At 39.0% G+C, this 16,078-nt stretch overlaps 1 protein-coding gene across 1 annotated transcript in view; it reads left to right on the top strand.

The window, feature by feature from the left end:
• The window catches only part of mtus2b (microtubule associated tumor suppressor candidate 2b), a 49,533-nt gene that overhangs the window by 12,533 nt on the left and 20,922 nt on the right, over window positions 1-16,078 (top strand). The window contains exons 4-5 of the mRNA XM_060898132.1: window positions 7,992-8,138; window positions 14,957-15,055. Of these exons, the coding sequence (XP_060754115.1) occupies window positions 7,992-8,138; window positions 14,957-15,055 (246 nt within the window). The remainder of the gene's footprint in view (window positions 1-7,991; window positions 8,139-14,956; window positions 15,056-16,078) is intronic.

Here is a 16,078-nt window from a genome sequence, read left to right as displayed (position 1 = left end):
GGTGTTAATGAGGCAGAGCTTGCGAATTCTGATCAGTTGAATCTTCTGATTTCTACTGTGTATTGTGTGGGATTTGAGTTCACCCTCTTCTTTCTCTCTTCCTCCATCTCACTGTTGCTTAGGAAAGAAGCCTATCATTAATCTCTAAGATTTTTTGTGCTTCTCTGGGTGATTTTCTTCCTCACAGAGGGAAGGATTTCTCAATGCAGGCATAATTACATTCTAATTGCTCCTAAAGTGGCACAGTTTTAGTGCAGAGCAGAGACCATTCACACATCGAAAATAACCACAGCGAACTTGAAATAGTGACTCATTTAGCATTTTCAAAATTCTCAAATATTCTTAAAGATTCTAACGTTCTTGTGAGTTATACGATTTCAGTGTTCAACACTACACGTCTATCCATCCATCCATCCATCCATCCATTTGTTATCCATAACCGCTTATCCTGTACAGGGTCGCAGGCAAGCTGGAGCCTATTCCAGCTGACTATGGGTGAGAGGTGGGGTACACCCTGGACAAGTCGCCAGATCATTGCAGGGCTGACACATGGATACAAACAACCATTCACACTCACATTCATACCGATGGTCAATTTAGAGCCACCAATTAGCCTAACCTGCATGTCTTTGGACTGCGGGGGAAACTGGAGCACTCGGAGGAAACCCATGCAAACATGGGGAGAACATGCAGACTCCACACAGAAAGGCCCCCGTCGGCAACTAGGCTCGAACCCAAAACCTTCTTGCTGTGAGGCAACAGTGCTAACCACTACACCACCGTGCCACCCCTACACGTGCCTATATATTGTTAAATGCTTACAGTATTCTCTCACTGTGCCAAGGTGACACAACTGGGTGCATGAATTTATTCTCGGACTTGTGTGTGTGCTTGTGTTGGTATGACTGACTCATCGTTTTACTGCATTTAATTAAGTCAGCCCACCCACTCTATAATGTGTTTGATACTGTTTTGCTCTTAGAGTTAAGATTTCAGTATTTATTAAAAATGATGTACCCTCCATAATTATTTTCATAGAAACCAAACCATTTTTTCCTATCATTTTATCTGTATATTTTCAGTCATTGAAAGAGAAGTGAAATTCCTAATCTTCAGAATTTGTTCTGGTTCCTGATAATGTAGTTCTGAGAGAAACTCATTTAAGAATGATCATCCTTGTGGCATGACTTAGATTCAGCAATTTGAACACTTTAATATGGTGAAATGTACCTGTGCTTTGCTTACTGATAGTCATACTTACTGTGTGTATTTTTCTTTGTATTCTTGCAAAACTACATTTTTACCAAATACAGTTGTGGTAGCTTTGGTGACAAAATTTTAGACTGCTTTAAATCTCAGGACTGCCAGAAAACTATACACCTCACACAACTGCTCAGCTGTATACTTGTATACTTACATATTCCAAGTATAGAATTTTTTTTCTATAAAAAATAACTACAAAAACTAGCAATTTTTGCTTTTTTTAAACTAATTAAGTCATTGCACTGAAAAGAGAAAATACTTAATTCATGTAAAATCTGATTTTAACTGCAATTTACCTGAATATCTCATCTCATCTCATTATCTCTAGCCGCTTTATCCTGTTCTACAGGGTCGCAGGCAAGCTGGAGCCTATCCCAGCTGACTACGGGCGAAAGGCAGGGTACACCCTGGACAAGTCACCAGGTCATCACAGGGCTGACACATAGACACAGACAACCATTCACACTCACATTCACACCTACGCTCAATTTAGAGTCACCAGTTAACCTAACCTGCATGTCTTTGGACTGTGGGGGAAACCGGAGCACCCGGAGGAAACCCACGCGGACATGGGCAGAACATGCAAACTCCACACAGAAAGGCCCTCGCCAGCCACGGGGCTCGAACCCGGACCTTCTTGCTGTGAGGCGACAGCGCTAACCACTACACCACCGTGCCGCCCTTACCTGAATATTATTGAATTAATTAATGTAGCATTATATTATATTGATTAAAAAGAAATAATAAAAATTCAAGTGATGCTATTGCATGAGGGATGGTTAGTGAAGCAGAAATGTTCAAAATGTAAGCAAATATTATTATTATTATTATTATTATTATTATTATTATTATTATTATTATTATTATTATTATTATTATATTGTTCTATGGTGTCTGAGGAAAAAATCAGCAAGAACCACTGAAAAACCCATATTGGTTGACCACTCACTGTTAGTATTACTTTGTGAAACTGCAGACTCTGACTAAGCCCCGCCCCGCCCACAACTGTATACGAAATAACCACAGACAACAATTTTGACCTTGAGTTTACCTGTACTTGACAGTTGACTTAAAAGTCAACTTAAAGCATACCATTTTTCCTAACATTTTATTATATACGGTACCAGTCAGAAGTTTGGACACCTCTACTCATTCATAGGTTTTTCTGTATTTGGACTATTTTCTACATTGTAGAACAATACTGATGACAGCAAAACTATGAAATAACATCTGGAACATATATGGGATTATGTGGGAAACAAAAATGTGTTTTTACAAAAACAAAATGTTTCATATTTTAGATTCTACAAATTAGCCACAGTTTATCTTGATGACGCTTTGCACACTATTGGCATTATCTTAACCAGCTTCATGAGGTCGTCACCTGGAATGCTTTTCAATTAACAGGTGCCTCATCAAAAGTTAATTAGTGAAATTTCTTGCCTTCTTAATGCATTTGAGATCAAACAGTAAATAGTAAATAATAAAAATACAATAAATAACCCTATTCCACAACTGTAGTAATCCATATTATGTCAAGAATTGCTCAACTAAATAAAGAGAAACAACATCTATTATTACTTTAAGACATGAAGTGACTTTTAATTAATAAAAATAAAGAAAAAACATTGAATTAGAAGGTGTGTCCAAACTTTTGACTGGTACTGTATGCAAATAACACACACACACACACACACACACACACACACACACACACACACACACACACACACACACATATTTGTGTGTGTGTGTGTGTGTGTGTGTACAGTGATTTTTGAGAGTTAGAAAGGTGCTATATAAATATAATGTATTTGAGCAATATCACACAAAACAGAGTGGTGTTGTACTGAATATCAACTCAGCTGTGATTCAGTCATAGACACGAGGCAGCAGGACGAGCACCAAAGATAATCACAGCCGTGCTGATATTCAGTACAACACTACCTTGTGTGTGAAGTTGCTTTTATACAACAGTTGTATAAGCAAGAAATTAATATCAAGCAAGTGACATTTCAGACACAATATGGTTAAATGTTCTGTTGATTTTTGCTTCACTAGCAAAAATAGATCCTGAAGAACCCACACTCACTTTATCGCCCATTGGCTAGCTGGCTCAAATTGATTAGTACTTTCCTGATGAAGGTACCATCCACTAAAACTGGTATCCCTTCTCCTGTTTCTTCTTCATCTGACAAGCTTTCATATTTTAAAAATGTTATATTCCTGAAAATTAATTATTGCCATGACAACAACAACAACAATCTCTTTATTGACCGCTGCTCAACCTATCAAATTTGTGATCTGGAACGAACGAACGAACGAACGAACGAACGAACGAACTAACTAACTAACTAACTAACTAACTAACTAACTAACTAACTAACTAACTAACTAACTAACTAACTAACTAACTAACTAACTAACCATCCATCCATCCTTCATTCATTCATTCATTCATTCATTCTCAAAAAACTTTGGAAACCCCACTTCTAAAGGCAGTTGCTGAAACCCATCATTAAACATTTAAAATATTTGACTTTATAACATGAATTCAAATCTATAACAGTTACACTAAAGATGAGACAGATATGACGGGATGTTGGTATGGGGTTTTATCAAATTTTATTTAAGTTTTCTGAAGAATTTAGGAAAGTATCCTGCAAAAGTACAGTACAAGTGCAAAAACACTTATTAAATGCCTCAACAGCTGCACTTAGATTTCGAGGTTTAGTAGTAGATCGAGACTGTGGAAAATTCAACAATATTTGATATGATAATGTATCTTTGCGAGGTGTAAGGTGGCTCATGTGTGTATTGTAGTGTGTGGTGCATGATAGATATTTTTGTCTCAGGTTTTCCTGTAGGCATCTTTCTCAAAACGCAGTCACTGCATGAGTTCATTGTCTTTCCTCTGCTGCAGTGCTGAGTCAGTAGCTGGAGTATGAGAAAATGCTGAGAATAGCTTTCTCTCTCTCTCTCTCTCTCTCTCTCTCTCTCTCTCTCTCTCTCTCACACACACACACACACACACACACACACACACACACACACACACACACACACACACACACACTTCCTCTTCTGAATCTACCCAAAATCGTCCCTATTGGCTCTTATACACAGGTTTGGACTTTCTTTGGAATTTAGGTGGCAACATGCAGTTAATATTCATCCTATTAGTTTGAGATTGTGTGTTCTCCTAACGTAAGAACATTCAACCCAACAATCCATTGATACATTGTCTATGAGTTGGTGTAAATCAGACTAACATCAGCATGTAGGGGTGTGATTCTCCAAAATCTTGAGTTTCTCACCCCTGCTATGACTTTCAGAGATGTTCAAGCTTGTCTGATACTATAGTGAGGAAACATTTGGCTCTTAGACAGCTGGCGGTTCAGTGGCAGTGCATTCTAGCGCTGCTGATTTTTATGGCCCCACTATCCACAACTTGTCTGCTCGTTATTTACATGTATGTCTGTAGCGTTTTTGTCAGATGCTGGGGCCTGTAAGAAATAAAATAACAGCTGTCGTCCACACCCGAAATGATCTCTTACCCATGCCTTTATGACCACTTTTGCTTTCTGGCGTGATCTAGTTCATGGTGAGAGACACTGTAGTTAACCTGCTGTGAACTGTCTAATGATAGCAGCATCTATCTTTCAATTATTCTTCCACGATGGACGTGGCTATTAGCTATTGATATTAGCATCCACTGCAGGTGTGGCTATCAACTCTCATCTTAAAGGTTCACTGCCTTGAAAGAAGAGTTCAATGTGAATGATGAAACAAAGACATTAAGTCAAGAGGATTTTTTTTTTTGAAAGACGTGTTTGATGCTGAAATGTTCACGTTACTTGGATACTTTGTACCACTTCTGACCTTTGTTTTTCAAAGAGACACGCCAAAGCAGGATCTGCTCTCAGGTAAGTGTGGATTAGAGTATTAGAGTATGCACGGAAATATGTTATGCCATTTTCTCTTAAAATGTTTGATGCTCATTTATCCTAGCTTTAACAACATATGTGGCCTTGTGGCTCTATATGATGACATACCCTGAACTAAATGCCAAGTAGCGTCTGCTTGCAGTTATGCGAGAGGAAATACAACCTCATTAGTTTTGATTGTTTAAATGTTCTTCATGTTAAAGTTTTGTGTCACTGCATATGTAGTTAGATGAAGTTTGTACTTGGTAGGGTCATATTGTTTGTATGAAGAAATGGAGGAAAGTACATAAACTAGAAGGGCACTCAGTAGAGTGCAAACCTCTGCCAAGCCACATATTAACAACATCAAAATCAAATTGCTTGAACCTAGGATAATACTACAGCTATACACCAAATTTCACCAAAATCCATTCACTACTTTTTGAGTTACGTTGGGAAAAGACAAAAAGAATCCAGGATCCTCATGCGTATCTAGATCCGGGATCAAGATACATATTCAGATTTGCATCAAAATCTAATCAATTATTCCTTGGCCCATGGCTTACCTTTCCTCATAATTTCATCAAAATCCACATAATTCATTTCTCAGGTCTGATTACTGGAATTGGTGGAATTGGACTGGAGTTATTTTGTTGGGACCCTTATCAAAAAGAAGTATACTTCAAGTTCATTTTATTAAGTATACTTAAGTAAAGTATATTTCCTTAAGTATACTTTTGTGTACCAAGTATACTGATATCAATGTACTTACAGTATACTTGTATGTAAACTAATCTAATACTTCTTGGGACTAAATTGGCCCACTTTTAGTTGATAAAAAGTATACTTTAAGTCTAAGAGAAGTAAACTTTGAGTATACAACTAGTATTTTTTTTATTTTGTACTGCAAGTATACCACAAGTAAACTTATATACTAATAGTTTACTAGTTCTATACTTGTAGTCCACTCTTTAGTTTACAAAAGCATACTTCATAGTATACTGGAAGTATACTATGAGTTTACTTGTTTTATACTTCTAGTCCACTTTTTAGTTTACTAAAGTATACTTTGTAGTATACTGGAAATATTCTATTGGTTTACTCGTTACACACTTCTAGTCCACTTTTTAGTTTATAAAAGTATACTTTATAGCATATTGGAAATATACTATTAGTTACTGGTTATATACATCTAGTCCACTTTTTAGTTTTGAAGTATACTGCAATTACCCTTCTAGGTATACTACAGTATTAGTTTTCTAGCCCGAACCCTTACCTCATGCACACTACCAGTAGACAACTTAAGTGTTTTGTACCTTAAGTTACAATGAAGTTATAAAGGTAAGAATTCACAAAATAACAACAGATACTCAGGATTAAGAACATATTCATTTTCTTTAAAAATCAAAATTTAAAGCAACATTGGATTAAATGCCAAAGTATAAAAACATGGCAATGACAACTGAAATTGACATCCAAGCTCTAAAAAAAAAGAAGTAAATAAATAAATAAAATAAAAGTAATAGTAAAAGTAAATAAATAAAATAAAATTATCCCACTCAGAAGAAATTAAAAATAAAAAAAAGCCTTATATGGAACCGCAGACATACCTAAGAGTCAATAATGCTGAAGCACAACTACAGGGCAAGCACACTTGAACATAAGGCACAGATATTTTAATACTTTATTACACTTTTGTTAAGTACATCTTGATCAAAAGTTTAAGTATAAGCTTAATATACTTAGACTTTTCTATATACTTTTCAATATAAGCCAAGTATACTTATGTATAACTTTATTAAGTACTGTATATCTCTGATAAGTAAATAAAAAGTAAACTGAAAGCATACTCTCTTATTTTTAGTTTAAAAGAAGTATACTAGAAGCACACTTGAATAAGCTTCTTTTTTGTAAGGGGATTCATGTTGCAAAATATAGCCATGATTGTGGTTGTTTGACACTGTTTGAAATAAGAATGATGATGTTCATGCTTAGGGGTCGAAGATAACCATGACTTCAATTTGGTGGGCGGCAATTGTGGGTCTGGAGGTAATTGATGAGGCCAAGCCAGGCTCTGAAGGTACTCCCACATGTCGGGCACGCGTGGGTAGGTGCTGTAGTAGGGGTGGCGATAGTGCGAGCCTTCTGCACAGCTCGTTTCTTCTGGGCCTCGGCAACGCATTTCATCTATTGTGGAAGCATAAGCACTGATCAATGTTGCTTTCTTCTTGCCTCCAAGTGGGAGCTGAAGTGTCATCAGGCGATCATTGATGCCCTCCATAATAAGAATAAGAATCAGAATCATGTGGCCTAACTTCACTTCCAAAGCAAAGGTCTTTTTAAATGGAGAAATATTTGCCATTCAGGCTCATGACTAGTATCTGTTCACATACAGTATTCACAAGTTTTATTCTTTATTAATGTATTAGTCATCTTTCAATCAACATGAGCTCCACTAGAGAATTGAAACTTCTGTTGCAATTTTTAATTGAATAATTTAACCTTGCTTTATGCTCAGATTCATTTGACGGCACCATGAACCTGTTGAGTCACAACTCTCCTCTTCTCTAGTACTCACATAGTGATGCAAGCTTTTGCCTCCTAGTGTGAATAGCATGGGAGATGAGTCAGTGTTTCTGATGCTGGCATGATTTTAGGCAGAAGACAGAACCAGCAGTTTTTTGTTTTGAGATTATGATCATGTATTGTCTAGAGAAATAATGTGGAAACTGCAGGGAGAATGCAGAAGAGTCAGGACTTCATGTGTTACAACATTACAGACTCCGTGTTTGTTCTCTGTAGGTCAAAGCAATGAAAATGAGGAGACCCTCGTGCCTCGTGCTCCTTTCTCCCCCAGTGATGGTAGCAGTGGTAGGCGATCGAGCTGTGGAAGTACCCAGAGTGCAAACCGCCGCTCTATGGTGCCTCCACCACATGGTTCACCTGCTGGTGAGTGTTTCCACCAAGCCTCTGTCTTAACAGTCTGTTTATGAAAACTTTGTGCCAACTGATTTGATGAGGTGGTGTTTACACTTAGTCTTATTTAATTTACAATGGCTGCACTAACCAATATATTTGAAAGATCGTCTTCTGTGACTCCTACATCATCCACCTACATCGTGTGTGTGTGTGTCCATTTACTGGCAAATCTTCAACTGTACCAGACTCCTGACACATTCTTTTCATTGTCCCTGACTGTAGTTAATGGGACCTTTAAGTCCTTTCATATTTGTATTTCCATTACGTGACTTGTTCAAGAGCCATCTGTCCATTTTTGTTTTCCAAATTGTCATAGTCGCTTGCTAGCGCCGAAGTTTTATGTGTAATATGTATCTTATGGCATTTTTGATTCACTGCGACAGTTTACTGTGGGCGCCGCTGGCAAGCAAAGAAACGCTTCTGCGCACGCACAGCAGAAAATTTTCTCATTGATTATTCACATCAGCTCCGACATGGAACGTCATGTTGGCTTGACAACCATGCAATTACATAAACCATAATCAACGCTCATTCTCCATTGGGTAGAGTGATGTAATACACATAGGATAAGCGATATGCTCACAATCTTGCATGCTATCAAACCAAATGAATGGAACCTGCTAGAAGGGAATAGAACACGTTTTTATTCCATCGAAAGAGTGTCCTGTATATATTATATTATATTATATTATATTATATTATATTATATTATATTATATTATATTATATTATATTATATTATATTATATTATATTATAGTTTATTAAGTTGTTTGCAGGTTGAAAAACAATTTTGGTTAAAACTTAAAAATTACCAAACATTGTTAGAGTCAAAATAGTAGTATATAAATTGATACATACACCTGAGAATGATTTTTGTTTAAAAAAAAAAAAAAGTAGGTAATTTTTCCAATTTTTGAGCAAAAAAATTTGAGATTCATTTTTTTTTCATTCAATTGGAAATAGATAAGATTATTCTTTATTCACTCCTGGTGTATGCAAACTATTAGGCAAAAGCTTGCTGTATTCAGGACACCAGGCAAAAATCCATATCATGAAGACACTGGTAACTCGCAGAGTTGGAGCTTTTATAAAGTGATTGGCTTTATGGAGCAGTGTCTCTCTGTCTTGCTGCTGATTCACTCAAACTGGGACCAAATGAGTGGCTGGAATGTCAGTTGAAGTGGTTTGGTGCTGTCATGAACATGCCACTGTCACTATGGTAGCATTTACACTTCACACCCCGTCACACACAGTATATGAAACTGTGCCTCAGAGTCCTTTAGTGTTATCAGTAATTTTTCACAACCTAACAAGACGCCGATCCTGTTAGTGCCCTGTAATCTTATTCCCATCTGTATTAGCTTGGTGTAAGAGCATATATTTAGTCTACCAGGCTGTTCCACTTCTGCAGGTGTCAGCCCTTCTACACTGGGTAATGCAAAGAATGTTGGCTGTGCAGACATGTAGACATGCAGCTGCTATTACAGCTGCTGTGTATGTCTAGCTTCATCCTGCCTCTTTCTTTTCATTGTCATTCTGTTGCATGATGCTACGTCATCACTGACTGTGTATGCTGAATATACACTCTGCCTGTTTTCTCTTTGTACCTTGAAAATTTGAGAAAGGTAACAACATCAACACAAATCACACCACCAACAGTAAGAACAACAAGTGCTGCCAGGCAAAACAAACCTCGCCCGGTAGCACTTATGATGAATATGAAGGAAGATATCACGAAAAAATAGGTATCCTATGGGTACATGTGGCTACTGCTTATAAATAAAATTGTTTTCTGATACCATGTCCATACAGTAATTCAAGTCAAGTCAAGTCAAGTTTATTTGTATAGCGCTTTTAACAATAAACATTGTCACAAAGCAGCTTTACAGAATTTGAACAACTAAAAATATGAGCTAATTTTATCCCTCATCTATCCCCAATGAGCACGCCTGTGGCAACGGTGGCAAGGAAAAACTCCCTCAGACGACATATGCTTATTATATATGCTAATTATAGCATATATATTTACTCTATGAGGCAGTAACCACAAAAATTAAGCATAATCCAAAAATGAACAATTTAAAAATCTCATTATCTCTAGCTGCTTTATCCTGTTCTACAGGGTCACAGGCAAGCTGGAGCCTATCCCAGCTGACTACGGGCGAAAGGCGGGGTACACCCTGGACAAGTCACCAGGTCATCACAGGGCTGACACATAGACACAGACAACCATTCACACTCACATACAGTCAATTTAGAGTCACCAGTTAACCTAACCTGCATGTCTTTGGACTGTGGGGGAAACCAGAGCACCCCCATGCGGACAACATACAAACTCTGTACAGAAAGGCCCTCGCTGGCCACGGGGCTCGAACCCAGACCTTCTTGCTGTGAGGCGACAGCGCTAACCACTACACCACCATGCCACCCAATTTAAAAATCACAGAAGTAAAATATACCCAAGTGTCTGTACTTTATTTTATCCTACTCTTAGCTCTTACAGTTTTCGAAACTGAAACCTCCAAACCGAGGCTGACATACACGTACTGTCACCATGACCAAAACTCTTGTTTCCTGGAAATGGCCCAGGGCTAGAGCTCAGTGGAACACACTTTCCCGCTGTAATAAGCATAAACATGTCTGAAGGCGATTTCTTTAGTCTAGTCCATTTATTTCGAATGGTGAACCAAATTGTATACACTCACCGGCCATTTTAATCAGAACACATGTATGCACATGCGCAATGTGCGATTGTTGCACTCTTACATTCTTACAGCATGATGATGTAGTGGCTAGCGCCTCCTATATGAGGCAGTAACCACAACAAAAATGATTTTGACCTTTTTGGTGACCTTGACCGGATGACCCTCAAAATGTTGGAGGTTCTATTTGAGACCAATGCCCATCTGTCTTGAAAGTTTCATGAAGATTGATCCAGCCATTTTCCCATAATATCGTTAACAAAAAAAAAAAAACCAAAGAAACACACAAACAAAGAAACCTGACCAAAAGCAATACCTCGCCCCTTGGTGGACTCCGTCCTGGGCGAGGTAACAACAATAACACTAACAACAACGTGAGTAACACCACCACAATCAACAACACCAACAATGACAGCAGTAGCAACAACAACAACGACGACACCAATAGCAACAACAATACCACCACCAGCAACAACAACAATAACGCCACCACCAACATAAGTAACACCACCACAATCAACAACAACACCAACAACAATACCATCACCACCAACAACAACACAATCATCATCAACAACAACAACACCAATAGCAACAACACCAACAACAATACCACCACTAACAAGAATAACACCACCACCAACATGAGTAACACCACCACAATCAGCAACAATAACAACAATGACACCAATAGCAACATCAACAATACCACCACCAATAACAACATGAGTAACACCACCACAATCAACAACAACAACAACAATGACACCAATGGCAACAACACCAACAACAATACCATCACCACCACCAACAACAACAACAATCCATCTCCTTTCAGAGATTACAGAGGACGACATTTTCAAAGGAAAGACATGCCAAAACTCACGTTTTTTCCCTGCTGTTGTAATTAATCTCTTGGTTTGTGAACTGCATTACATATCTGATGTATATGAGTTTTGCTGAATTTATTTCTTGGAACTATAATGTTTAAAAAATGTGTTATAGCATGAACATGGGCGGCACGGTGGTGTAGTGGTTAGCGCTGTCGCCTCACAGCAAGAAGGTCCTGGGTTCGAGCCCCGGGGCCGGCGAGGGCCTTTCTGTGCGGAGTTTGCATGTTCTCCCCGTGTCCGCGTGGGTTTCCTCCGGGTGCTCCGGTTTCCCCCACAGTCCAAAGACATGCAGGTTAGGTTAACTGGTGACTCTAAATTGACCATAGGTGTGAATGTGAGTGTGAATGGTTGTCTGTGTCTATGTGTCGGCCCTGTGATGACCTGGCGACTTGTCCAGGGTGTACCCCGCCTTTCGCCCGTAGTCAGCTGGGATAGGCTCCAGCTTGCCTGCGACCCTGTAGAAGGATAAAGCAGCTAGAGATAATGAGATGAGATGAGCATGAACATGTGAAGTTCATTAGTTCTTTAATTTTATGCTTTATTTAATTCAAAAACAGTGCATGTTATGAATTAAGGGTAAATACATCATCATGTACGTAGCTTCTCAAAGACCATGGTCAAGGCACAGAACAAACTATTCTCTAAGGATTCAGACACAACCCATCAGCACTTTCGCTCGATGTAACCCAGGAAGGTGAAATTTGTTTCGGATATCTGCATCAGGGGCGGAGAAAGATCTCTAAAAAAGGGGTCAATTGTTGCTCAGAGGGGTGGCATGGTGGTGGTTAGCACTGTCGCCTCACAGCAAGAAGGTCCTGGGTTCGAGCCCAGCAGCCGGTGAGGGCCTTTCTGTGTGGAGTTTGCATGCTCTCCCTGTGTCCGTGTGGGTTTCCTCCAGGTGCTCCGGTTTCCCCCACAGTCCAAAGACATGCAGGTTAGGCTAATTGGTGGCTCTAATTTGACTGTAGGTGTGAATGGTTGTCTGTGTCTATGTGTCAGCCCTGCGATGACCTGGCGACTTGTCCAGGGTGTACCCCGCCTTTCGCCCATAGTCAGCTGGGATAGGCTCCAGCTTGCCTGCGACCCTGTAGGACAGGATAAGTGGCTGCAGATAATGGATGGATGGTTGTTGTTCAGAGCCATCTGGTGGTGGAACAGTGACTGACAGCTAAGCACGTTATGTTTTTCACCAGATTTGCTGCAGTGCTTTTAGCAGAAAAAGACTAATGGAAATGTGGGAAAGGTGCACCACCTACTGGGCATGGTCTGATCTAACTTTGAGGGTTCATTAGCAGAAGATCTACTGAAAGAACATGAATTAACCTTTTCATACCCTGCATCCATTGAAATGGCATCATATTCATTCATACCTATAAATGTAAGTGAAAGTTTATTGTTTGGTAGTTAGAATTCTGGGGAACCATCAGAGTCAGGTTTAGTACTGCATGATATCATAAAATGAACATAATAAAAGGAATAGAAGCATCATTATTAAAAGGCAGATGAATAAGGACAAATAAGAAAGTTTCGATTGATGTTTTTGTAGATTAAAATAATACTGAAAATAATTATTGATGGCAAAATTTGTCTTGAATGTGTTAAAAGGAAGGAAGATCTACTGAGGAAAAATATTCAGAAAACCTTTTTTTTTTTTTAATAATTGTGTTGAATGTTCCATATTGATGGAAAGTTATGCCCAGGTCTGGGATTTATATTAATACACATCACCAGAAATATCTCATCTCATCTCATTATCTCTAGCCGCTTTATCCTGTTCTACAGGGTCGCAGGCAAGCTGGAGCCTATCCCAGCTGACTACGGGCGAAAGGCGGGGTACACCCTGGACAAGTCGCCAGGTCATCACAGGGCTGACACATAGACACAGACAACCATTCACACTCACATTCACACCTACGGTCAATTTAGAGTCACCAGTTAACCTAACCTGCATGTCTTTGGACTGTGGGGGAAACCGGTGCACCCGGAGGAAACCCACGCGGACACGGGGAGAACATGCAAACTCCACACAGAAAGGCCCTCGCCGGCCACGGGGCTCGAACCCGGACCTTCTTGCTGTGAGGCGACAGCGCTAACCACTACACCACCGTGCCGCCCTCACCAGAAATATGTAATACTAAATACTAACTTACACTGCTGTAACATAAAATATTAAAGTATCACCATTTCTAATATCTATTTTCTTTTTGTTTGGTGCAATTATTCTGGATATTATGGTCTTCTGAGTATTAATAATTTCTATATAGGGCTGAATTGTTCATAATATGGTTGAAAGAGCATAAGCATAGGTTCAACCCTTTCTCTAATATTTGAAAGAATATACCTGCATTTTCTCCTTCAAACTTCAAAACATATGTTTACTACATCTATAGCATGTACACTTTTACCATGAGCACTAATGTCAAAATCTCCCTGTACTGAGAAAAGAACAAAAAAAAAAAAAAAAACACCTCAAGGGCAGTTCTTGAACTCAGTCAATAAAGTATGCAAGTATCAAAATTTAAAACAAACAAACAAAAACCCAACAACAGGTACATGCTACACTCTTACAGTAAAGGTACACTGTATGGCCAAAAGTATGTGGGCACTTGACCATAACATCCTTATGTGGCCCTTCCCCAAACTGATATCACAAAGTTCTAAGCAAACAATTGTACAGAATAGCTTTGTATGCTGTAGCATTAAGATGTCTCTTCACTTGAAATAAAGGACCAAAGCCTCTTTTATCATGACACTGTCCCTGAGCACAAAGAGGGGTCCATAAAGACATGGTTTGCCAAGGCTGATGTGGAAGAGTGGCCTGAGCTTTGACATCAACCCCACTGAACACCTTTGGGATGAAACACGAATGCAGACTGTGAGCCAGGCCTTCTCACATGACATCAGTGCCCAGCCTCCCTAATGCTTTTCTGGCTGAATGAACACAAATTCACAGAGCCAAAGGGGGACCAATGCCATGTTAATGTCTATGATTTTGGAATGGGCACATATAGGTGATGATCAGGTGTCTTCACATATTATTGGTCATGTAGTGTATTATGATAACATAGACATGATTTACTATTTTAATAAAGCTCTTATGTAGTTTCATCCAATTTTCTGAGACTGGAGTTGAACATTTTTGAAAAATTGTGTTATAATGTATTAATGTTTCTCCATTTGTTGTAAATAAGCTGCTAGAAAGGAGTTTCACAGAGATGGAGATGTTGCTCATCCTGTGCTGTCCTCCCCAAAGAGATTTGCAGTGGTCTCACCCAAGCTTCATTCCCCTGGTGAGTGCATTGTTCCTTTCCGTGTGTGTGTGTGTGTGTGTGTGTGTGTGTGATGTATCTTGATTACCACTCCCACACACATCCTTCATATCGAATTTCCCTGTGCATGGCTTCTGGGGTTATCATAGCAACATTACAGGAAGAAAGGATCATTAGAACACAGGCTTGTCTCTCCACACCTGAGTGTACCTATAACTGAATAAGATTAGTTAGCTAAGCAAGCTATTATTGGGCTCTCTTTAATAACTTGATCACCACTGATGTAAAATACAAGTGAAAGACAATGATGGAGGTGCTATTGGTCAATATTTCACTTTGCGGTGTTTGGTTTGGACCTATATTCAATTCAATTTTATTTGTGTAGCACCTTTAACAATACACATTGTCACAAAGCAGCTTTACAGAAAAAAATAAATTCTGGATATAAATTTTAAATATATGAATTTCCCTAATGAGCAAGCCTGAGGTGATGGTGACAAGGAAAAAACCCTGTACCTAAACCTATATTGAGATATCGTCCTTTCATCTTCATATACAGTTTTGGTCAAAATTTTACATACGCTCATCATGGACATGAATATCATGTAAATATTGGGCTTCCAGTGATTTCTTTGAACTGTGTATTTTTCTTTCTTTATTTTTTCTGGGCAAGAATGATTGTACAACATACATCTTTAAAAGAGAAAAAAAACAAGTATTTGGTGCTCAGGTTTCAATTTATTTTGGGTTTTGTGAAATCAGTGCACGGTCAAAATTATGCATACAGAGTCAAAACCAGCATGTGCTCACTTAGATTATTAATTCACTGGTGCTGAAAGGGGCGGCACGGTGGTGTAGTGGTTAGTGCTGTCGCCTCACAGCAAGAAGGTTCTGGGTTCGAGCCCCGTGGCCGGCGAGGGCCTTTCTGTGCGGAGTTTGCATGTTGTCCGCCCGGGTTTCCTCCGGGTGCTCTGGTCCCCACAGTCCAAAGACATGCAGGTTAGGTTAACTGGTGACTCTAAATTGACTGTAGGTGTGAATGGT

Source organism: Neoarius graeffei, chromosome 17, assembly GCF_027579695.1.
Source record: "Neoarius graeffei isolate fNeoGra1 chromosome 17, fNeoGra1.pri, whole genome shotgun sequence".
Lineage (NCBI taxonomy): Eukaryota > Metazoa > Chordata > Actinopteri > Siluriformes > Ariidae > Neoarius > Neoarius graeffei.
Note: the sequence above shows the minus strand (reverse complement) of the source record. Positions and strands in the feature narration are given on the sequence as shown.